General features: G+C 55.9%; 1 protein-coding gene across 1 annotated transcript; it reads right to left on the reverse strand.

Moving 5' to 3' along the window:
- Positions 1-1613: 1613 nt before the first annotated feature.
- On the reverse strand, positions 1614-21312 carry LOC111161743 (G protein subunit alpha 15). The gene is made up of 7 exons (XM_022525646.1): positions 20826-21312; positions 14413-14597; positions 9986-10140; positions 9264-9392; positions 6601-6730; positions 5381-5534; positions 1614-2493 (listed from the first exon to the last, which is right to left on the reverse strand). The coding sequence occupies exons 1-7, from the start codon at positions 20968-20970 to the stop codon at positions 2267-2269; spliced, it is 1125 nt and encodes a 374-aa protein (XP_022381354.1). The 5' UTR covers positions 20971-21312; the 3' UTR covers positions 1614-2266.
- Between the last annotated feature and the right edge of the window lie 2783 nt (positions 21313-24095).

The raw sequence follows: 24095 nt of genomic DNA on the forward strand, positions 1-24095 counted from the left end.
AAACCCATAACCTGAGCCCAATCATGAGGAAAATGCCAGGCAAACCTTCACCAAGGGACTGTCCAGGAGATATGGTCACGTCCTAACCCCTGGGATGTGGGGATGTGATCTTCTGTGAAAACAGGGTCTTTGCAGACGTCATCAAGTTAAGATGAGGTCATTGGGGTGGGCGCCCATTCAGTATGACTGGTGACCCTATAAGGGATGAGAATGTGGACACAGATACAGACGCACACAAGAGAAGGGTCCATGTGAAGATGGAGGCTGTGATGGAGGGACAAGTCCACAAGCCGAGGGGTGCCTGGAGCTCCCCGGGAGCAGGGAGGGGCCCTCCCAGCCACACTTTTGACTTCTGCTCTCCAGAGCTGACAGAGTAAATGTCTGCTGTGTAAGTCACCCAGTGTACTTTGTTCTAGAAGCTGGGGGAACAAATGCAATCCCAGACCAGCGTGCTTCAGAATGCCCAGGATCAGCAAAAACAGAGCAAGTCGGGAGCTTTGGTCTACCCACTAGACTGGATGCTCCCCGATTCATGAATCTCTGGGAAAAAGCCAGGAATTTCTCTAAAACTCACAAATGAGGCAAGTCTGAGAAACTGTCACAGCCCAGAGGTGCCTCAGGAGGTGTGATGGCCTCAGGTTGCGTGGTGTCCCGGCAGGGGTCCTGGGACAGGAAAAGGACACGAGGGGGAAACTGAGGAAATCTGAATATCGGGGGGACATCAGTTCATGGCGCGTCAATGTCGGGTCATGGATGATCAAGAAAAGGTGCGCGTGAAGGTCGGATGTTTGTAATAGGGAAATGCGTCATTTCACGGGTTGACTCTGTTCTAGTTTCACGTTTTTTCTATAAATAGGACTATTCTGAAAAATAGTGTATCTTTTTAAAAGTAAATAAAGAGGTGCCTGGGTGGCTCAGTGGGTTAAGCCTCTGCCTTTGGCTCAGGTCATGGTCTCAGCGTCCTGGGATTGAGCCCCACATCAAGCCCGGAATCGGGCTCTCTGCTCAGCAGGGAGCCTGCTTCCACCCCCCACCCCCGCCTGCCTCTCTGCCTACTTGTGATCTCTGTCAAATAAATACCCAATTGGTCTTTTAAAAAAATAAATAAATGAAAGTTAAAAAAAAAAAAAAAGCGTGGAAAGAATCAGTATCTTGGCGTCACCAAACCACAGGCGGGAACCTCAGTCAAACGACTGCATCTCTCTGTGTGGGTTTCCCCGTCTGACAACAGAGGTGGGCTGGCTTGTGCCATGGCCCTGAGGATTGTGGGGCACCGTGGTCTGCGGTAAGTGGGACCATCTCCGTCCGCATCTCCACCTTCATCAGAGGTGGATGGTGGCTCCTGGAATTTGGGGTGAGCAGCAACACAGCTGGGCTCCAATGCCAGCCCCCATCGCACCCGCCCTACCGCCCCAGGCCGGGGAGAGATGCGACGCCACCTCCACGCTCCAAGCACATGGTCCCACACCAAGGACGTGCCCTGCACGGGTGAATGGACCCCGGCAACTTGTCCCCGCCTTCTCCACGTGGCTACCCCACCTGGGACAGGCGCCCTGAGAAGGGGCGGCGCAGTGAGACCCAGGACGCCCCCAAGAAATCACAGGTGTCCAGCCTGTCCTGTTTTTAATGTCTCGCAGGGGCCCTGCAGTGGGGGGGCGGGGAGAATAAATATAGAAAGGTCGTGAGACTCAGCGCCGGACCCCCAGCCTGGGAAGTGGGGGAAGCGCTTGGGCCTAGGCTTCCCTGGTCTGTAAACAGGGCGACACACGCTTGGAGGCACAGACTCTGGAAGGGACAGCGTTTTCGGGGTCGCTTTTCCCGCAGGGGACAGGGAAGTCCCCGCGCTCTCCGGACTCAGGCTGGCAGGCGCCGCCTCCCGTCCGCCAGGGGGCGCCAGAGTCCGTCCCTGGGACCGAAGCCGCCCCCCCCCTCCCCGCCCCCATCACCGGGCTGGCGCGTCGCCTCCGTGGGGTCCCCGGCCTTAGCCCCGGGGAGACCCTACCCAGGGCAGGGCCCCCTCACTCTGCCTCCACCCTGCCGTCCCAAGCGGCCCGTGTGCTCCCTCTCCGGGGATGTAAACGGAGGCAAGGGAGGGCCTGGGGAGGGCCGGGAAAGGAGCAGGCGGCGACCGGCCTTCGGCCCGCGACCCACTCGCCGCCCGCACCTGGTTCTGCGCGACGGGGGCATCCGGGCTTCGCCAGCCCCGGGCCGCCCGCAGGTCGCGCCCGCCACGCGCGGGGCGAGCCCGGGGGCAGCGGCGCCTGGGTCACAGCAGGTTGATCTCGTCCAGGTAGCGGGCCAGGACCGAGTCCCGCACGTCCTTGAAGACTTTGCGGATGTTCTGCGTGTCCGTGGCGCACGTGTAGTGGCTGAAGAGGCGCCGGGAGCGCGACCCCCTCCTGCTCCCGTCGGCGCCGTCCACGCAGCCCGCGTACATGCCGGTGTACATGTCCAGGATGAACCTCTTGGCTGCCTCCGCGTCCTGCTTCGGGCCTGCGGGGAGAGGGGTGGCCAGTCAGGCCTCGCGGTCTGCAGGGCGGGCAGGACTCTCCCTCCTGGGCCGCGGACGTGGACCACATCAGGACAGCAGGGCCTGCAAGGACGACGCGGCACGGCGCAGGCGGGCGCCATCTTTGGCCTTTCTACAGGGTCACATGACCATCAGGTCCAGCCAATGGGAGCCTCAAGAATGGATTCAGGTGTGACACATGACCTGGGATGAACCAATAAGCCTGGGCTCTGGGACTTTAGGCAGAACCGTGTTAAAAAAAGCAGATTACGTGGTTGGGTTTGCAACTGAGGGGCTGGGAACCTGGAACTGCAGACAAAGGTCTCTCTGAGAGGGGCAGATGGGTAAACCGAGGCCAGGAGAAGGGGAGGGATGGCCACCCTGGGGAGGTCGCTGACATGCTCAGCCTTTCTGTGTCTGTGTCTGCGTCTCTGTCTCAAGCCAGAGCCCACGGCCTGGCTCTGCTGCTTCCTGGTTGGGTTGCCTTATTCGGTCGTCCCCGCAACTGCTGTGAGCCTCAGTTCCCTCACTTGTAAAATGGGGATCCCAACCGTCCCCAGCCGCCCAGAGTTGTGAGGATTCAGCGCAGTCATGTAGAGGGCTCTGTACTCAATAATGAGAAAGTTTTGGCATTCTTCCAGAAAGTTAGGATCCCCAGGGGGTAAGTCTGCTGGCTCCTGATCCAGACTGCCTGGGTTCGAATCCTGCCTCTGCCACTCCCTGGCTGTGTGGCTTTTGGCAAGTGTTTGCACCTCCTTGTGCCTCGGTTTCCCCACCTCTACGTGGTGAGAAGAAGGAATGCTGCTGCACTAGGTGCTTCCAATGGGGTTTGATGCGTGAGCTGTTGTTATAATCACAGATGTTATTTAGTACAGAAGAGGGAAGGACTGAGTGCCAGAAGTTGGCAAAGAGTTCTCCAGCCTATGGCTGGGAGAAAAAGGTGAGTCATGAAGGTTTCCTTTGATGTGAAAGAAATAATCCTTCAAAACTCTCCACTTTCTCCCCATCCCCAAACTCTCCTGGCCATGTCCGCCATGCTAGAATAAGCTGACATCTGTCTCCCAGGCCCCCAAATCTTCTGGGTCTGATTGGCTGAGAGGGGCTCCCATGGGCTCTGAGACCTGAGAAGGCCAAGGGTCACACCCATGGTGATGTCACCAAGCTTATAGTGGCATCTGCCATGGTTGCTTGTGTACTGGGGTGACTAGCGTTCCCCCAAATCCCTGTCCACCCAGAACTTCAGAGCATGACCTTATTTGGAAATACGGTCTTCAGATGTCATTAAGTTAGCCTGCAATGGCGTCATACTGGATTGGGGTGGGCCTGGTAGCCCATGACTGGAGTCCATATAAGAAGAGGAAACACACACATACACACACACACACACACACACACACACACACACACACGGCCGTGTGACAGCTGCGGCCAATCGGAATGCTGTGTCTATAAGTCAAGGAACCCCAAGGATTGCAGGCAACACCAGAAGCTAGGGGAGATGCCTAGCTCAGATGTCCTCTCAGAGCCTCCAGAAGGAACCAGTCCTGCTGACGTCTTGATTTCACACTTCCGGCCTCATTACCTGAGGGGGATACACTTCGGTGGTTTCCTGCCCCTGGTTTTTGGCCCCAGAAAATGAAGCCAGCTTGTCTCCAGGATGGCGGCCATCACTCCCCTCCCTGTATGTGGGTGCCATCTGGCCGTCGAGAAGGGAGTCTCTTTGGCTCCTTTTGAGTATGATCTGGCTCCAGTGACTTGGTTGACCAATAGAGTGAGGCATCTCTTACCATCTGGGACTTCTGAGGCTCCCCCCTGCCAACCCCCTGGGGCTGGAGTCTGGTCACCCCAAAACAGTCATGCTGTGAGGAAGCCCAAGGTTCATGAAAGGACCTGGATTAGGAGACACCAGATGGGGCCAGGGAGGCATGTAGAGGGAGAGAGAGGGGAGAAAGAGAGAGCAGGAGAGGGAAGGAGGGGGAGGCAGGGAGGAAGAGGGCACAGAGGGATCAGACACACAGTGTTGGAATTCGGAGGGGTATCTCGCTCGTGGCCACCTCAGCTGATGCCACACGCATCAAGGATGAACTCACCCACCTCAACCCTTCCCAAGTTCCTGCAGCGCAAAAACGTGAGTGAAGTTAAAGGGCTATGTTAAGCCCCTAATTTAGCGGGTGGTTTGTCGCTCAGCTGGGGTACTTCCACAAGTCCCTTCACAGTGGCCCTCCAAGGAGAGTTCGAGCCCATTCACCCCTTCCTGGGATGCACCCAAACCCCACTTCCGCTCTCTTTAGAATATAACCTGTTCCTGCCCAGGGTAGGGTTATAGTCCTGATTCACGCGCCCTCGCCAAGCCACGACCATTGCTACAGGTACCGCGTGTAAGACAGTTGCCGTATCAATGAAAACTGAGCCCTGTGCCTTGGAAGGACTTGTCCAAAGGTCAGGCACTGGTTTCTTTTTGCGTCTGCTATCTTAGATAGAGATAAGATGACTACGAAAGATTTAAAAAAAAAAAAAAAAAAAAGAAGTCTCCAAGATCTAGGCTGGTTCTGGAAATAGTTGTTGCCGCCTTCCAGGTGTGGCTTATGACAATGAACTCTACAGCAGACCCACACACAAGAGATCTATGACACCTGCCTCCTTAGAGGCCCCTGTTTGAAGGCACCACATCAAGAATGATGGCAGCTGTCACTTTCTCCCCATCCTGCAGAGGGGCGGGTACTGAGACGCAGGACTTGGGTCTGGACCTCAGGTCTGTCCCATCACATATGAAACTCCACTGACTCTAGCTGAGGTAGAGTCTGGACCAGCATTTGTCTTGGGAACTACTTTCGGGAGATGAAGGGCATAGAAAGTTCTAGAACCACTCACCCTGGAAACTGGGGAAGTAGGTGGCCAGGTGGGAGGTGGGGATCTTCTCCTCGAGGATGTCAGTTTTGTTGAGGAAGAGGATGACAGATGTGCTTTTGAACCAGGGCAGTTCCAGTATGGTGCCAAACAGGGCCAGGCTCTCCTTCATTCGGTTCTGCGTTGGGGGGAACAGGTAAGTCATTACTCCAGTGGCCAGCTTGGTCCACATAGGAGCACTCCCCCCCATGTGGAGGTGGGGCTGTCAGCTTAACGTCCAAGAACTTGGGGCTCCCCAGCTCCTGCCTGGGTCAGAGGGGCTATGCCCATGCTTTTGTGTGCCTCTACTGGCTTGACTAGTGTCCCCCACCAAGTTCATTTCCCTCTAGAACTTCAGAATAGGACCTTATTTGGAAATAGGGGTTTTCTAAGATGTAATTAGTTGAGAACAAGTCATAGTAGATTGTCACCTCCCATGGCAGAGGTCCTTATAAAGAGGGGCATTTGGACAGAGATACATGGGGCTAAGACCATGTGACCACAGGGGCAGAGATGGGGCGTCGTGTCTCCAGGCCAAGGGACACCAAGGACAGCCAGCGACCCCCAGAAATAGGGAGAGCTGGGGACAGAGTCTCCCTCATGGGCTCAAAAGAATCAGCTGACATACCCATCTGGGGTTTGTGGCCTCCAGCCCTGGGAGAGGAGATGTCTCTCCGTGGCTCCAGCCCTCAGGCTGTCGCACTTTGTCAAGGCAGCCCCAGCAAACCAGGACATGGCAGGGGTGGGGGTGGTGTGTGCTGCATTCGACCAAGATCTGTGGCAGAATGACCTCAAATTCATTCTGTTGCATTTGGTCTAACAGTCAAAATTTTAGCATCGACCCTTGGATTCCCCAGACTGGGCATGTGAAACTTTAACCCCTAAAAGCACAAATGTCTGAAGTGAGCCAGGTCCTAATTAGGAGAAGGGTTCACAAAGGAGCAATGCCCGGCCTTTCTGAATAAAAGCAGGACGCTCTCCCTGGGGCATGACCCATTTTCCCAGGCCAGCTGCATTGTGCTTCCTGGGGCCATGTCTCGGAATGAGAGAGAGAGAGAGAGAGAAAGAGAGTCTGGGGTGTTTGTGGATCTGTGTCTTAGACTCAATGTTCTGACGACGGAAGAGTGGCAGTGGGGTGTTTTGCTCAGCTCCACATCCTGGGGCCAGCAAGAGGCGGCACACACTGCACCCACGGTGGCCCTCACCTCCTGGTTGTTCTCCTCCAGACACTGGTCGTATTCACTCAGTGAGGCCAGGTAGATGAGGGCGATCACGTTCTCGAAGCAGTGGATCCACTTCTTGCGTTCTGACTTCTGGCCCCCGACGTCCACGATCCTGCCAAGGATCATCCCTATCAGACCTCATCAGGACCCACTGCCATGGCACCCTGGACGCCAGGCACATCTGGGGCATGTCAAGATCCATATTTAATAGCAGCAGGAATCAGGGCCAGGCTCTGGGACAATGCCTCTGCTGTGTGAGTGCATTTCAGCCCCGTGGGGCAGGTGTTACTCGGGTCATTTACACATGGAGAAACTGAGGCATGGGAGGGGAGGCTTTGCTGAGCTTCTGTGCTGGGATGCCTGATTTCCACCCTGTGGCAGAAGACAGCAGGTCAGACACATCCGGGGTCTGCCCTGGTTCTGGTAGGTGACCTGGAACCAACTGCAGAACAGTCCGGGACTCAGTTTCCCCATCTGTGACGTGTGCATTGTTCTGTCAGGGCCAACACCATCCTGTCTGTGTGTGGCCCAGGGCAAGGGCCCAGACTCCACCTTCACACACCGCAACAAAAGCCTGAGCCCTCCCGTCTTCCTCTTCTCTCCTCTAAGAAATGTGGGTCACTGATAACAAGGCTTGCGTCATTTTCCTGGGGACAGGGCTGTTACCCAGGCAGCCAACAGGAAATGCCAGAAGCCCCAGAGCAAGAAGGGACTTGCCCCTTTGTATGGAAAACCGGGCTGGTGCCTGTGGCTGATCCCTGAGACCAAACCCTCTTGGGCCTCTTCAGACTCCCTGAAACCTCAGAGCAGAATGGGGGGGGGTGCATTGGCTGAGAGCAGGGCTCTGGGGATTGAGATAGGTGTGAGGGATGCGATTGCCAGCCTCCTGTCTCAGAGTCTCAGCTTCCTCTGAGCCCTCACTCCACGGGTTAGCTCTGTCCTTGGCCTAAGAACACACTCAAGGCTTCCCCCCTGAAAATTAGCTCCTCAGCGCAGGCTCTCCTGTGAGCTTCCCCAACCTCTATTTTCATTCCTAAACTTTGACCAATTCATCCACCCACATGCTCACCCACCCACCCACCCATCCGTCCATCTATCCAACCACCCACCATCTATCATCCATCACCCACGCACCCATCCATCCATCCTTCCATCTGTCCACCCATCCACCCACATACTCACCCATCCACCCACCCATTTGTCCATCCGTCTGCCCACCCACCCATCCAACCACCCACCATCCATCCACCCACCCATCCATTCGTCAATCCAATCCCCACCCATCTATCCATCCGTCACCCACACACTCATCCATCCATCCACCTACGCACATACTCACCCATTCACCCACCCATTTATCCATCTATCTGCCCACCCACCCACCCATCCATCCACCCGCCCACCCACCCACGCATGCATCCACTCATCCATCCATTCATTCACCCATTCACCCACCTCGGCACATCTACACACACAGACACTCACCCGTCCATGCACTTGTTCACGTTCCATCTTTCCACTCATCCTCCCCCATTCACCAACTTCCACTCTGATCTTGAGCTCATCACCACTAGCAAAGCTGGAGAATCAAGCTCATGCCCTGGCCTCGTGTGGCTCTCCATCAGGGGAGGAGGCTGACAGCAAACGGAAAATGATGAACCATCCTTGTAAGGACTATGAAAAGGCCAGAAGAGCAAGTTTGAGGGGTCCATCCGGGGAAGCGTGGGAGTCAATATGGGGGAAGTGAACACGACCCCTGTGTGCAGCCCTCCCTCTGCACCCTCCACAGCTCCCCGCCATGAGCCCACAGACATCGAGCTTGCTGAGGTCATCAATCCCAGAAGTCACTTCTCTCAGTGTACTCTTCCTGACCTCGCCTTAGTCTTTGACACTGGCCATCACTCTGCCTGGATAAGCCCCTGCTGCACTGGCTACTTACATCTCCACCTTCCAGATAAGGCCTGTGTGTGTCCAGCCACCTGCCAGAGGCCCCAGACTCCTCAGACCCCAGTGCCCCAAATGACTTAATTGTCTAATCGAATACCTCCATGCTGCCGCCACCACCATGGCCCAACATTGACCCCCTCACCTTGATTTTCAGATTCTTACACTCATCTAGTCCTGCCCCTTCCACATGCAAAATGATTTTTGCACCATCCCTTCATTTCCATCCCCATGCCCACTTCTCTTGCCCTTACCAACCCTTCCTGCTTGGATCATGGTTCCTGCCCCCTCCTGAGTCTCCTGACCTCCATTCTCACCCCCCAGGAGGATCACCCTCTGAGCTTCCCCAGCCCTGAACCAATCCCTCTGGAATATCACTGACCACAAAGTCTCTGCTCCCCCTAGCCAGCAGCCCTTCAAGATTTATCCTAATGAACTCCTACTCATCCTCCAATGCCCTAATACCAATGTCCTATTCTTCGGAAAACCTGCCCTCTGAGAGCTCTGGTTACCCCACTCTGGGATCTTCCAGCCTCAGATCTGGCTGTAAGGGGGCTGAGGGTGGCCAGATATGGCTCTGCCCCTTTCAGCCTGGAAGCCCCTTGAGTACTGGGACCGGGAAACTCCTCCTCATCCTTCAGGGCCCCAGTTCCTTTGCCCTCCCATAGGAAACTTTTCCCAACTCTGGGCTGTGAGCTCACCGCAGGTTGGTCTTCTGCACGGAGAAGCAGTACTCATTGATGCCAGTGGTAGGCATGCGGCTTCGGAGCACGTCCTGGGCCGTGGGGATGTAGCCCTCCTCAGTGATGCGCTCCAGGTGGGACAGGTAGCTGTGGAGGGAGGAGCCCTGAGGCCCAGTCTTGCAGCCTTAGTTTGTTTCTCAGACCCCCCCACCCAAAGCCCAGTGAGGCCCCTGCTCAGGGAGGGGCCAGGATCTCTGGCTCTGCAGGTGGCCCAGAGCATCACCCTGAGCTGGGGGAGCATCGGGAAGAAGCAGTTTTACCCTCGAGCTGAAAAGCAGCATGACCTCAAGGACAGTATGAACTCAAGAACAGTCTCACTTGGCGGGGGGAGGGGGAAGTCACCTTCGGGTAGCTGTCACCCAGTGAATCTGTCCCAAGAAAAGTCTCAACTGTCAAATCACCCTAGATGCCCAACATCGTACTCAGGACAGTGTCACTGTGTGATGATGAGCAGTGTCACCCCAGGAATGATGTCACGGCTGGTCAGTGCCCCCATGAACAACATCACTCTGGAGGAAGACCGTCCATAGCCAGCCCACCCCACAGCATGTCCCGCAGCCGGAGCCCACCAGCCTGGACCCTGACTGTCCAAGAGGGATCCCCGGGAGGAGCTCATCCCTGGCTGCATCTCAGCTGTGCCCTGCACCCCACACCTTCCGCCTGCAGGCCCCCACACTCACTACACAGCTGAATCAAGCAGATGGAACTCTCGGCGGCGCTCGTAGCAGGCCCGGACACCGGCGTCCCTCCACAGCCACTGTATGGCCACGGCGTAGTGCTTCTCGAAAGTGGTCACCTTGTAGGGGTCCTGGCTCATGACCACACTGGCATAGTGCTGGGGAGGGAAGCACAGGGAACTTCAGGACAGCCTGGCAGGGCAGGGCCACACACATCCCTACAAGTCACTGCCTCTCTCTGCTAGGGAGCCCCCCCACACACCACCCCCACACTGCAGTCCTGCTCCACCCCTCTGCTCTGCTCTGCACCTGTGTGTCCCCAGACAGAGGGCAGAGGGGCAGCAGAGAACACAGTGGGGACATCAGTTCTGGTTCTTGGACTCCTAGGGGGCAAGTCGCTACGGGAGCTCCCACCACAGACCAGTGCAATGAAACCCTGTGGCCAGGTCTCTCAGGGAGATAGAGGCATGCGCAGCCTGAGCTGCCTGCCCAGCAGCCCCTCGTGTTTCCCCTTCTTCCTCCCAGCAACCTCTGCTCCATCTCTCCTCCTTTCTTTCCAGCAGGAGGGCGTCCGTGCCTCTCAGACTTCCTGTGTTGGCCTGTGCATGTGCAGGTGTGTGTGCTGGTGTGTGCACACACGTGGGTGTGTGTGCATGTGGGCTTGTAGATGCCTGTGAATCCGCATGTGTGTGGTTGTGCATCTGGACATGTGCATGTGAACTGTGTGTTCCTCCGAGACTGGGAATGTAACTAAGATTTCCATGATCTCTAATTAACACCATATTGAGGTCCTTGCCAGTGCTATACAACAGGAAAAAGAAAGGAAAGGTGTCAGGTTTGGGAAGGAATATGTTATGCTATGGTTATTCACAGGTAACATGACTATAGGTAGAAAATCCCAAACAGCCTAGAGATGAGCTGTCAGAATGAACACGTTAACTTAGCAAGGTCCCTGAATTTGAGATCAATAAACAAAAATCAAACAGGTGGCTGTATATTAACCATGAACCAGTGGACATTTTTAAAAATGTTAATCTCATTTACAGTAGTTCTGAAAGATATCAAATACCAAGGAATAAATCTAACAACAGATGTGAAAGCCCTCTGCACTGAAATGTAGAAAACATGGCTATGAAAAATTTAAGAGAGCTAAATAATCGAAGGACTGAGCCATGTTCATGGATTGAAAGACTCAGCATTTTTTTAAGCTTCCAGTTCTCCCCAGATTAATCTACAGATTCCATGCAATTCTACTAAAACCCCAGAAAGGTGTGAAGGGGTGTGTGTGTGTGTGCATGTGTGTGTGTTTGTAAAAGTTGAAAAGGTAATTCTAAACTTTATGTAGAAATGCAAAAGGGCCTGGAGTAGCCCACACAATTCTGGAGAGGAACAAAGTGGTAGGATTTACACTAGCAGGCTCGAAACCTAGATATTAGGAAGCTACAATTGTTAACATGAAGTGATAGTCACTCAAAGGTAGATAAAATGACCAATGGAACAGAACAGTGAGCATTAGTGGGTCCAGGCACATTTGAACAACTGATTCATCACAAAGATGAGACTGTGGTACAGTGGGAAAAGCATAAGAGGCATTAGCATGATTGAATATCTGTCCTGGGGGAAGCAAGGCAAGGGGGGTGAAAGAAAAGCAACATAATCCCTGCCTCACACCCTACTCAAAAATCAATCCAGGTGGAATGTAAATCTAGATATAAAACAACAAAGCTCCCTTTAAAAGACAACAACAGAGAGTTTTATCATGACCCTGGGGTGGAAAAACATCTCAATCTGGCTCCAACCTCCCTCCCCCACCAACAACACGTTATTAACCAGAAGACTGACACGCTTCATTCAAATTAAGAGCTATTCATCCAGACACCATGAAAATGCAAGGAACAGATGGGCAGAAAATATTTGCAAAATACATAACAAAGTGCTCATATCCAGAACATACAAAGAATCTGCTACAAATCAGTAAGAAAAAAACTGATACTTAAAAAAAAGAAAAAGAAAAAGAAAAAAATCGGCAAAACTAAAAACAAAAACAAAAATGGGCAAAAGTTTTGAACAGGTGCTTCACAAAAATGGAATATCCAAATCTCCAACACACATATGAAAAGGTGTGCAACCTCCTTATTAACCAGGGAAATGCAAATCAGAACCACAATCAAACATGACCAAGAATGCACCAGAATGGCTACAACGAGGGGACAGCATCAGGTGTTGGCTAGGATTTGGGGCAAGCAGAACTCTTCACACACTCCTGCTTGGAGACAGTTTGGTGTCTCCTCCCGATCTAATCCACTTTCTGATCCACATCGACTTCTATGCAGATATCCAACAGAAATGCACAGGTTTTCATAAAATATATATGGTGGAAAGGAAAATACCACAAGTATACCCCCAATGATGGAAGAATTACAGACACGCTGCGCTGTGCAGTGCCAGAAGCCAGATATGGCAGAACCTTCCATCTAATTCCATGTAGGAGAAGTTCAAAAATAGGTGAGATGCTGATGGAAGACGGGATAGTGGTTAGCCCTAGGAGGGGGACTGGGTAGCGATGTTGGGAAGGGGCCTCTCTTCTCCTTCTCGTCCCAGGCAGTGGTTACACACGTGTCTTTGCTTTGTGATGATTCACTGAGCTCGCCATCGGGCTTCTCTGGCACGTGTGTTATATCTCAATAAAAACGTTATTCTGTAAAGCAAAGTGGTGTAACCAAAGGTGGTGGGGTGGATAGCAGGTGCTTATCTTTGGTCTTGCACTGGTGGACTGTGAAAATTTAGCCAAGTGTCTCCCCTCCTTGAGCCTCCTGTTTTGCATCTAGGAGATGGGGACGACGGCTCCCAGCTGGAAGGGGTTTCGTGCTTACTGTGCCCTACGACATTCCAGGTGCATTTTGAGAGCTTTTATCACTTTTAGTAGACCACATTCTTTTACCAGCCCTGTGAGGAAGGTGCTACCAGCCCCATTTGGTCTCCCGAGGTCCTTGGACCAGCTCAAATTCAAAATCAGAAGCTTTCTGGTTCGAGAAAGGTGAAGTCATGTCACACCTGTCAGGATGGCTGTTATAAAAAGCAAACAAAGGACCGGTGCTGGTGGGGATGTGGAGAAGCTGGAGCCCTTGTGCCCCATTGGGGGAAATGCAAACTGGTGGAGCCGCTGCAGAAAACAGCACGGAGGTTCCTCTGAAAAATTAAAATAGAACTACCCCGGGATCCCGCAATTCCACTTCAGAGTGTTTAACCAAAAGGATTGAAATCAGGATCTTGGAAAGATATGAGCATCCTCCCTGTTTCCTGTAGCACCATTCCCAGCAGCCAAGGTGTAGAAATGACCTAAGTGTCCACCAGCAGGTGAATGGATAACGGAAACGTGGTGCGCGCACCCACACACACGCACATGCGCGCGCGCGCACACACACACACACACGTGTGGGAATATTACACGGCTTTACAAAAGGAGGGGATTCTGCGATAGGTAACCGGTCGAATGAACGTGGGGGCATCACGTTAAGGGAAATAAGTTGGTCCCAAAGGGCAAACACTGCAGGGTCCCACTCACACGAGGCGTCTAGAAAAGGCAACCCCATGGATGCAGAGAGCGGAATGGGGCCGTGGAGGGGGGATTCGGGAGCTTCCGTCCAAGGGGCACGGAGTTGTAGTCAGGCAAGGTGAATATATCCCAGGGATCTGCTGTCACCAGCTCTGCCTGCTGCTCCTGGAGATCGGTTACAGGGGCAGAGCTTGTGGGAGGCGTTACCGAATAAAATTTAATGAGAAAGGGATGTGACGTGCGCGTGCGCAGCGGCCCTCCCGCAGCAGGACTGGCAGGACTCAGTCAAACATTCCCCTGGCGAAATAGGGGCTGGTTCAGGACTCCCGCCCTGGCCATCACAGGGGCCAGGGAGAGATGACCGAGCCAGGAGGTCCACAGGGAGGCAGGAGAGGGGAGCTGCTGCCAAGTCGCCTGGGATGCACAGAAGACCCCCAGGAAAGCGCTGGGTGAACCTAACATGATCTGGGGGCCCAAAGGACTCTGCCATGCCCCACGTGCTGACCTGGGGATCTGAGGGGATGTGGTCATGACCTGGGGAGGCCTGAGGGGATGGGGCCCTGACCTGTGGGGGTCTGAGGGGACACAGTCTTGACCTGGGGCATCTGAGGGAACAGGGCCCTGACCTCTGGCAGTCTGAGAGGACATGGCCATGACCTGGGGGGTCCAAGGGGACACAGTCCTGACCTGTGGGGGCCTGAGGGGACACGGTCCTGGACTTTGGGGTCTGAGGGTGCACTCCTGCCCTGGGGGTCCTAGTGGATACAGCCTGGGTTTGGGAGTCTCCAGGAACATGGTCCCATCCTGAGGTCCAGAGCCCCCCTGCACCTCCCCCCAGCTTGAAACCCAAGAGGGGAGGCCCCAGGATGCTCACGCTGCTCTCAGGCCTGCTGAAAGGGATCTGCAGCCGGTCCATGGCCTCGATCATGGCCCGCATGGAGACGAAGATGTTCTGGTAGACGAGGGGCCGGAAGCCCTTGCGGTCGTCCTCCGAGTAGCCCGCCCCGTGAATGATCCGCATCTGCTTGATGAACGTGCTCTTCCCGCTCTCGCCGGGCCCTGGGGAGGCAGACGGGCAGCTCAGCCCTGGGGCTCCCGCCGCGCCCCACCTTCCCATGCCTTCACGGCCCCAATCCTGGCTTGGCCAGGGCCGTGCTCTGCGACCCGGGACCATTGCCTTCACCTTCCGGGCCTCGGGCTCCCCCCGCTGTAAGATGGGGTTTGCAACAGACCCTGCCCGCCAGCTCCCAGGAAAGGAGTTCACTGTGAGGGGCTCCTGGGGGTGGGGGGGGCAGCAAACTATCCTGCGGGCCGTCTGTTTCTGCGTGGCCGGCTTTGAAACCTTGGATGCTTTTTACGGTTGTAGTTTTTAAATTTTTAAATGATGGAAAGGAATTTTTTTGAAAAAGGCTATTTTGTCACATACAAAAATGATGTGAAATTCGTGGGTCAGTGTCCACAAATAAAGTTTTATTGGCACACAGTCGTGCCCGTGTGCATACAAATGATCTATGGCTGTGTCCTCGATACAGGTAGATGGGCCGTCCGGCCCCTGGGACTGAGAATATTTACTGTCTGCTTGTACACAAAAATTCGTGGAGCCCTGGTTTACATGATGCCTAGACAGTGCGAGCTACGTCAGCTAGGGTTCACTGTTAGCAGCAGTCATAGCCTTGACTATAGTAAGAATCACTATTATTACTATTTGCTGTAATTCCAGGTGGAGAAACTTTAATGAAGGAAATAGAATAGAATAAATAGTGTTTAGCTTACTCTAGCTGAATGTCAGAGAAGGCCTCTCAGGGGAGGTAATTTGTAGAATTGAGATCTGAAGTCTGGGAAACTTGCTCTTGTGCCAAAATGTGGAGGAAAGGCACAACATGCAGAGGGCACAGCCTGTGCAAAGGCCCTGGGGCAGAATCAGGCCTGGTATTTTGGAGGACAGAGAAGAGATCATTTGGCTGGGGCAGAATGGGGGAGGGAGAAAAAGGGAGAAGGGAAGGGCAAGGAGGGAAGGGGACTGTTGGTGCAGGGCCTGGGAACCAGGAAAGGACTTGGACTTTGACCCCAGGGAGGTGGGAGCCCTGGAGGGTGGTGGGGAGTGGAACACCTGACCCAGGTCCTCACAGGTATCCTCTAGCGGCTACTGTAGCAAGGATAGACTGTGGCGGGCAAGGGCAGGCTGGACCCAGGTGGAGAGAAGGGGACATTTGAGAGCAATTCTGGGGACAGACTCAACAAGACCTTGCTGAGGGATCAGAGGGGCCTTGCAGGGCCAACTACACGATTTACAGGCCAAGTGTGAGATGAGGCCCTTCTGAGCCCAGGGCGCTGTGGGTCCACCCTGGGCCCACACCCAGGAAGCCGGCCCTGGGCTTGCGACAATATCACTAGGATCTCCAATAGCCTGGGCTGGAAAGTCAGAGACCAAGCAAGGCTCAACCCCACCACTCTCCAAGCTCTGGACCCTCCCTCCCGGTGTGCCTCTGTTTCCTCTTTTGTCCAGTAAGTGCGACAGCCAGGCAGGGCGTGTGGTACCAGGAGGTCCCGCCAACACCTTCCTGCCCTACCCAGCTCCTGGGGCACACTGGCGGGGGGTCCTTCCCGGGACAGGATGGCAGACTGGAAGGAGGAACAGGAAGCAGCAGAAAAGGAAGGGGTGGTCTGGTTGGAGCCCAGAAAGAGGAAACAGGGCAGAGGGAGCAGAGGGAGGTGGCGGGGGGAGAAAAGGAGGTGTTGCCTTGCATCAGCCCCCCAGAAGCTCTGTACCCCCACATATCTGAGGGCAACAAGGGCAGGCCAGGAGAAACTAGTATCTGTTAAGTCCACGGGACTCGAGGTTCAAGAGAAAGACCAGCTTTTCTCTTGCCCTGAGGGACACCAGCAGGGAAAGGGGAGAGCAGCCGCGCTGTGAGTCAGGTGTGCGGGCTGGGCTGGTGCCGGCTTCCACCATCACCTGCTCCCGGTCCTCGCTGCTTGGCGGGGGGACCCAAGCCCCTCAAGTATTTAGGAGTTAAAAGCCGTCAGGCCTGCAACTTACTTGCAAGCAGTTCCGGGGGAGAGATGAGTATGTATTATTAAATATGTGAATACATAATAAAACAAATTGTAGATATAATAATGCATTATCTAAATGATGACTATACACACATATCTGGTTACGCAGAGTGTGTGCACAGACAGAGGGAGGACCGAGGCCATACGGTAAAAGGCCAACATTTGCAGAAGAATCTGGCGCCCCTTTTCCGCGAGGTTTGAAAGTGTCTCAAATTGAAAAGCGAAGGGGGTGGGAAGCTCTCCCGCAGCGTGAGGTGCTGGAGGTGACAAGGGAGCAGGAAAATGGCCCCATCGGAAAACCAGTGACGTTCTCAGCCGTGACAAGCGTGCTGCCCTCTCCGCTACGCGAGCGCGAGGGGAAGCCGTTTAGGGGAAGTCGACAGAATCTCTCTGCACTACCTTTGCCATGTTTCTGTACCTCTAAAATTATTCCGAAATGAGCCGTTTTCCCCCAAGCGCCTGAACAGCCCATGCCGGGTCCACGGGCTGAAACTGTCCAGTGCGGAGCCACACGTGTCTGAGATCACGGGATGTCTTGGGTTCCAGGAAGGGAGGCGTCCAGCTCAGCCAATGTCCCTGCGGGGCAGCGTGCGAGTATTGCAGCCCTGAGCCCAGCACGCACCGTCGCACCAGAGCCTCCCCTGACCAGAGGGCGGCTCTTGGCTCACTCTTCGTGTGGGGAAACTGAGTCCCAGGTGGGCTCATGGGCCTGCTGTGGGCCAGGCAGCAGATGAGTGGCCGAGCTGGGATGCAAACCTCACTCCGTCTGAGCCCAGAGCTCCTGGGTTTTAAGTGGGACACCGGGAAGTTCCCCATCACGATAATCACAGCGAGCGTGATCAACGCTCGGCCTCTGCCCGGCCCTCGGCCAAAGCCACCTGTGCCCGTCCTCAATCAGTCCTCTCACGACCTCACTGGCTTACCATCTGCAGAAGATGCCCAAGGGTCAGAGAGGTGAGGTGATTTTCCTAGGGCCACACAGCCAGCAGCAAACTCAAGCCCTTACAGCTCTTAAATCAACAAAATGGAATGCGGCCCGCCAGCCAGGTGAGGCGTCACCCGAGTATCAGACGACATCATCTGAGTATCAGATGACGTCATCCGAGAATCAGACGACGTCGTCCGAGTATCAGGTGGCGTCATCCGGCTTGGGGGGCCTCTGTCTCCCCCGGGAGTGCGGAGAGCAATCCCAGGCCTCACAAAGCAACAGCTTACTTGATGTTTCTCTCTTCTCCTCTGATTTGTTAAAGGAAAAAAAAAATCCCTGTCACCACCCGCACCACAGATCCTGTGACTCATGAATGGGTCACAGGCAGAAAACTCCAGCGGGTGGAAACCCCTCTTTGCAGCCCAGGACCGTCCTGAAGCCACGAAGGGTGCCAGGACTGCTCAGCCCCAGGCTCCCGGGTGGCTTTGGTGGGGCAGGGGGGCGCGCAGGGATAGCTCTGCCCACCTGGCGGGCCAGAAGGGAAGTGGCTGCTTCCTTCTGGGGATGGATGAGGAAGTGGAACCTTGCAGACACCGGGAAGAGCTGTGCCAACCCTGCGCATCACGAGACACCCGTGCGGCTCCTTCCCTAGGGGGTGGCAGCTCCAGGAAACAGGGCCTCGGCGGCTCGGGGAGCCAGGCCTGGCGGCTGGAGGGCCGGCGGCTCAGCGTCCATGTCCAGCTCAGGCTCAGGCTGGCTGCCGATCCCAGACCAATCCTGTCATCTCCCTGGGCCTCAGTTTCCCCATCTGTCACTGAGGAATCGGGGCTTTTCTCTCCAGGGGGCACGTTCACAGGGAGGTCAAGTGCATGGGCTTTGGACCCGGAATTCTAGGTTCTGATCCGGGCTGTGTGACCTTGGGCTCTCTGCGTCACCTCTCTGAGCCTCAGTTTCCCCATCTTATCTACCTCCGGCACTGTGGACACAGCCAGCTCCTCTGATGGCTTCGCTCTGATGTGCCCCACTCCCCAACACGCCAATGGCTTCCTGTCAGGGACAGGCTCCTGGCCCCTCAGCCTGCTTCCTCAAAAAGATCAACCACCTCCAGGAAAAAATAACTTTTGGATTCAATTCCTGTTTTCAAGAAGGGAGGGTGGTGTGGAGGCTGCCCTCAGGGCTGGGGATGGGGGGGAGGTCAGGATCACAGACCACAGGGCCACCAGCAGCGCATGAGACGCGGACAACCTCCCCTCCCCCCACCTGCCACCAGCAGAAGGGGCTTCCTGAGTGGGGCTGGCTGGGCAGCAGTCTGAGCCGTGTGGGGCCGGGGACCTCCCCTCCCCAGCTCTGGCACAGCTCCGGGGAACATCGCCCTGAAACAGGACTCACTCATTCTCTTATTCATTTATAAAGTTTGCTCTGGGCGTCTGCTCTCTGTTGGGGTCACCGTGCTCCTGGGCCGGAAGCTGGGGACCAGGGAATGAATGAGAGAGACACGGTCCCCACCTTCATGCTGTTTGCTGTGTCCCTGGTGAGACAGACCATGGAAAACAGTGAACCAGTCTAAGAGAGGGTCAGTGAGCGAGTGCTGGGAAGAAAGATCACATGGATCAAGTGGAGGAAAGAGAAGGGTAGGGGGCCTTTGTAGCGGGTGAGTCCGGGAAGACTTCCCCGAGGAGGCGACACATGGGCCATGCTGCCTGGAGTGAGCGCACCAGCCGTGCAGAGGTGTTCTGCTCCTAGAAGAACAGCACGTGCAAAGGCCCTGAGGTTCGGGTATGTGAACTTCAGGTGTGCAAGACAAGCTCCCCGACGCTGATAAGCCCGAGCCTGATGGACGGAGGAAAAGCAGACAGACGGCACCATAGAGAGGGCACCACCCCAAATGCTCGAGGCCTGGAAGGGATGATGACGGGTTTGGTGGACAACTGAACGCCCATAACTTCGACAGCTTCGAAGAAACGGGCAAGTGCTTTGAAAGGCACCGACAAACAAAACTCACCCGAGAAGAAATAGCCTAGCTAGCCCTAATCATATTATTATTAAAAGGTAATCAATCACACATCACGTACCATACCTACCATGACTGTAACAGCCTACCCTGGCTGAAGAAATCCGAGACAGCTATTAAAGCAATTAAATTCCTAATTAAAAGCTTCCAGGCTCAGACAGCCTCATTGGCGATTTTACCAACATTGAAGGAAAACAAAATAGTCCATGAAAAAAGCAAAGAACCCAAGTGGCCGCCCAAGGGTTACAGGAGGGAGAAGCAGGAGCTGGGGTCCGAGAGGCCATGGGGCCAGAGGCTGGACCTGGATGGCCATCCCCAGGCCAGCTGCCTTGGAAAACTAAATTGTCTTTTACCAGAACTACATATAAGACTAGACTGAGAAGGGCCCTGATGCAGGTGCAGTCCCAGGGGTCCCATGTCTCTACTCCTCGGGGCTCCACCCACTGAGCCAGGAAAGAGCGAGGCCACTGCACAGATGGCCAGGCTCCTGGCCCAGGGCCGGCCGGCCAGCCCCCGTGACTCCGGGACACCCCACACCTGCCCAGCGCACCCCCCTCCCATCCCTGCTAGGGCTCAAGATGTCCTGCGCAGGGTTAGGCCTGTGGGGAGTGGACACGTGAGCTGGACAAGACCTCGAGCCCTCCCGGGCCACCCTTCCAACCCACCAGCCCCGTCACTCCTCCCTTCTACCCTGTTTTCTTCTCCTCCTCGCTCTTCTTGCTGCCGGAAATTATTTTATCTGTTTGTTGCTGTCTGGGCTAACATCGGTCTCCCTCGTGTCAAGAGATGAGGTCCACAGCGGCTGGGACGTTGCCCCTGCCTGTGGCTGCTGTGCCCCAAGAGTCACTCACTGTCTCTTGAATGAACAAATGAATGAGTCAATCGGTCCGTCCGTCAGTCAGAGCCCACTGGCAAGGCCGGGCCCAGGGCACTCTGCGGATAGTCAAGCCCTCCGTGGGGCAGGCCCGTGGCCGGGGAGAGGGTGGGACGGCCTGTGTAGACGCAGCCGGGAGGGCCTGGGCGGGCTGCAGCGCGGGGCTCGGGGCTCCCTTCCCCGCTGAGGCCGCAGCCAGAGCCGGTAGGGCGGGCTGGGCCTGCTGCCCCGGGGGCCACCTCCACTGCAGCACCTGCCCCTCGAGGTGGCCGGACCCGGATGTCTCTGCGCCTCAGTCTCCTCGCCCAGAATCGGCCCCAGACTCTCCCGGCCTGGTGGGGGGTCTGGTCGGCGCCGTGTCCCTGTCCCCATCCCTGTCCCGGTCCCGGTCCCGGCCCCGGTCCCCGCCCTGCTCACCCAGCAGCAGCAGCTTCAGCTCCCCACGGTCCCGTTTCTTCTGCTCCAGGAGGATCCTGTTGATCTCCTGGTCGATGCGGGCGGCCGCCTTCTCCTCCTCCGTCAGGCACCACGGGCAGCAGCGCCAGGTCAGCGAGCGGGCCATGGCGGGGGTCTCAGTGGGCACGAGGCCGCATGGCCCCGGCCCCCCGGGGAGGGCACCCCGCCCGGCCGGCCCTGGAGAGGGCTCTTGGCAGTGGCCCGCTGGGGTGGGGGGGAGGCCGCACTCTTCTGGGGGGTCACCGCTAGGGACCCCTGACGTCCCCGCCTCAGGCACCGGGCGCCCCGAGCGGCGAGGCCTGAGTGCCCGGCACAGGCGGGTGGGGGCAGGAGGAGGAACCCGGGAAGGTGTGGAGGCTCAGGGCTCCCCGCCCATCTCCAGACCTGCCTGCCCGGCCCTGCCAAACTGGTTGAGGGTGGGTGCCCCTGGGGAGGGCGGGCTGCCTGTGAGGAAAGGCCTGGACCTCAGTCTGCCTCCCGCAGCGCCCTCTGGGTCCTCCTTCCTCATTCTGGAGAAGGCGTGGACTCCATCCTCCCCGAGGCCTCTGACGCCGCCTCCAGGCTGGCCCCAGGCCCACCCCTTCTTCCCCTCCTCCGAGCCAATTAGGAGAGATCATCAGAACGCCAATAACGATCTTTTTTGAAAAGCAGTGAAGGCCGGGGGCTCCCATGTGCGGGGGTTCCTGTTACCCGCCGTGTGCAGATGAGTGAACTGGGGCGCGAGGTCAGGAAGTGACCTGCTGGGGCAGCCCCCGTGGCAGCAGTGGAAGGACAACCGGGCCTGGGAGCTGGTGAGGCCCCAGGCTCTAGACGCTGACCAAGCAGCCCTGGGGAGGGGCCCTTCCTTCTTCCTGCGGACATTTATTGAGCACCTACTGTGTGCCAGGCACCGTTGTACGCATGACAGGGAACAAAAGGACAGAATCTGCGGCCTCCCTGCCTAACATCCTAGATAGAGACCCAGATGAAACCCAACCCAGTTCTCAGACATATTCTAGCCTGTCGGATGGTGCTAGGCTCTGAACAAGAAATAAAGCAGAGCAGGCAGGGGGTAAGGGATGTTGGGGTGCTGGGGCTGGGGGCTTTAAATAGGGGGTCAAGGAAGGTCACCTTGACCGGATGACCTGCGGCACTAGGAGAAGGAGCTGGACAGGCAGCCTGGGCACGGGGCACCTTGGGAGTCTAAGCCATGCAGGGAGAGTTCAGGGATTCTCCCGACAAGGTCACAGGGCCACTAGAAGCAGGACAGTGACACAGGGGGAGGGGGGAGTACACAGCTGCTTCCTGGACGGACACTCACAGCAAAAGGGGAGGTCTTGAGTTGTCTCCAATCCCAGAAATCTTTGCCCTGTTTGGGTGCAGAATCCCCTTCGAGAAGTTCTAGAAAGCTCTAGAACGTTCGTGAAAACCCCTGCCCCTGGAGATATCGGGAGCCTCTGGACACCTCTCAGATGTCTGTAGCAAGGCTCAGAGAAGGTGAGCCAAGGGCCGGGATCACACAGCAGCCGCCCGATAGCCCTCCCCCACGCCCAGCCAGCGAGATCATGCGGTTTTCTCTGCTGTTGATTCATAACGAATGGCAGATGGGAAGTTCGATAGGGGCCCCCCAATGGGTCACCGGGGTGCTAGGCGCTGCCCTGCTCAGCCGCCCTCCCGCCCACAACCGGATGGCTGTGAGGAGAGGTGCTCCCTGAGGCAGGAGGCCTGAGCAACTGATTTCCCAGTCTTGTGGCAGATGAAGAAAAGCAGAAATAAGTCTGAGCCAGGCAGAGCTGGGAGGGCCGCGGAACAGAAAGAACCAGCTTGGCAAAACTGGGAGGCCCGGCTGAGTCACGGACACAGGAGCAGGAACGGAGGCAAGTGCCAGGCGCAGGATACGGAGGGCCCCCCGGCCCTCCACTGAGTGTTTCCCAAAGGGACACCAGTCCCCCACATGACACAATAGGACCAGGCTGTGGGGCCTTGGCTTACCATCCTCCGTGGCTCCCAGGGGCTTCAGAGGAAACGACCCAACTCCTCCAACCCCTCCAGCCCCTCTGCCAGCCAGAGGCCCGGCCTCTGTGAATCTCTCCAGCTTGAAAAGAAATCTCCCTTCCGGTCTCTTAACACAGGCGAGCTGCTTCCTTTCCCCCACGCAGGCCGCCGTTCAGGATGTCTGTCACGTTCTGGTTCATTCGGGAATTGTGTGCATGTTTTTAAGACACACACAGACACTCGCAATGCATAAAACATGAAGGTACCATCTAATAAACTGTTGTGAAACCGACAGCCACGTGATCGGCACCCAGGAGAAGGTGAAGGATGTCGTCAGCCCCAGGAGGGTGCCCAGATGTTCCTTCCTTCTGCCCAACGGCCCACATGGCTCCGACTTCCATGGCGCTCTGTGGCCAGGGAAGACTTTTTGGTAATAAGATTTCTCTTGTCCTTCATTTCTAAAATTGACATGGCACTGTATTCACTTTCTTGGGTGTGCGGTCCTAGGAGTTTCGACTAAGGTCAGAGTCATGGAAATTATCACCTGCACAGTGGCCAGAATGTGATTCCAGCTCCTGAAAATCTCCCTCCGGGTACCCCCTCCTGGGTTGTCAGACCCTCACCCTGGGCCCCAGCCCACGGAAACCACTGATCTTCGTGTCCATGATGTTTAAAATATTTTTCAGGCTGTCGTATCAAGGCAAGCCTAGTCTTAGGTAGCTCTTCAGGTTGGGTTCTCTCCCTTAGCGTTTGAGATTCCGAGCGTCTAGCACCCCTAGCTTCTGCAAGCGGGGCGTGGGGTACCGCCCAGTGAGATTTACGCGCAGAAGGCGGCGCAATGTCTCCCGTGCGCGCAGAAGACGGCGTAATGTCTCCCGTGCGGAGTGATGAAGACGGCTATGACAAACATTGTGCTGGTTTCTCCAGGATAAATCCCTCGAGGTGGGATTTGGGGGCCCAGGGTCTGCACCGCACCGCTCAGGGCTTCCCAAAGCCGCCGCACCACCGCGCGCGGCCCGCTGGGAAGGAGGACACACCTGGTTGCTCGGCGTCCTCTCTAACACGCGATGGGGCGCGCACGTTTCATTCTAGAGCTTCTAAGACATGCGCGATGGCGTCTCCTTGGGGAGTTCATCTACCCGACCAGCTAATGGTGTGTAGGCCCCATCCGTGTATCCTCCTCGGGGAAGGATCTAGTTGTGTAATGTACTGTTTCTTTTGTGCATTGTTGTCTTATGACTGTATCTGGAGAGTTTT

This window comes from Enhydra lutris, unplaced genomic scaffold (genome assembly GCF_002288905.1).
Source record: "Enhydra lutris kenyoni isolate GAN:26980312 unplaced genomic scaffold, ASM228890v2 scaffoldscaffold86, whole genome shotgun sequence".
Taxonomy (NCBI): Eukaryota; Metazoa; Chordata; class Mammalia; order Carnivora; family Mustelidae; genus Enhydra; species Enhydra lutris.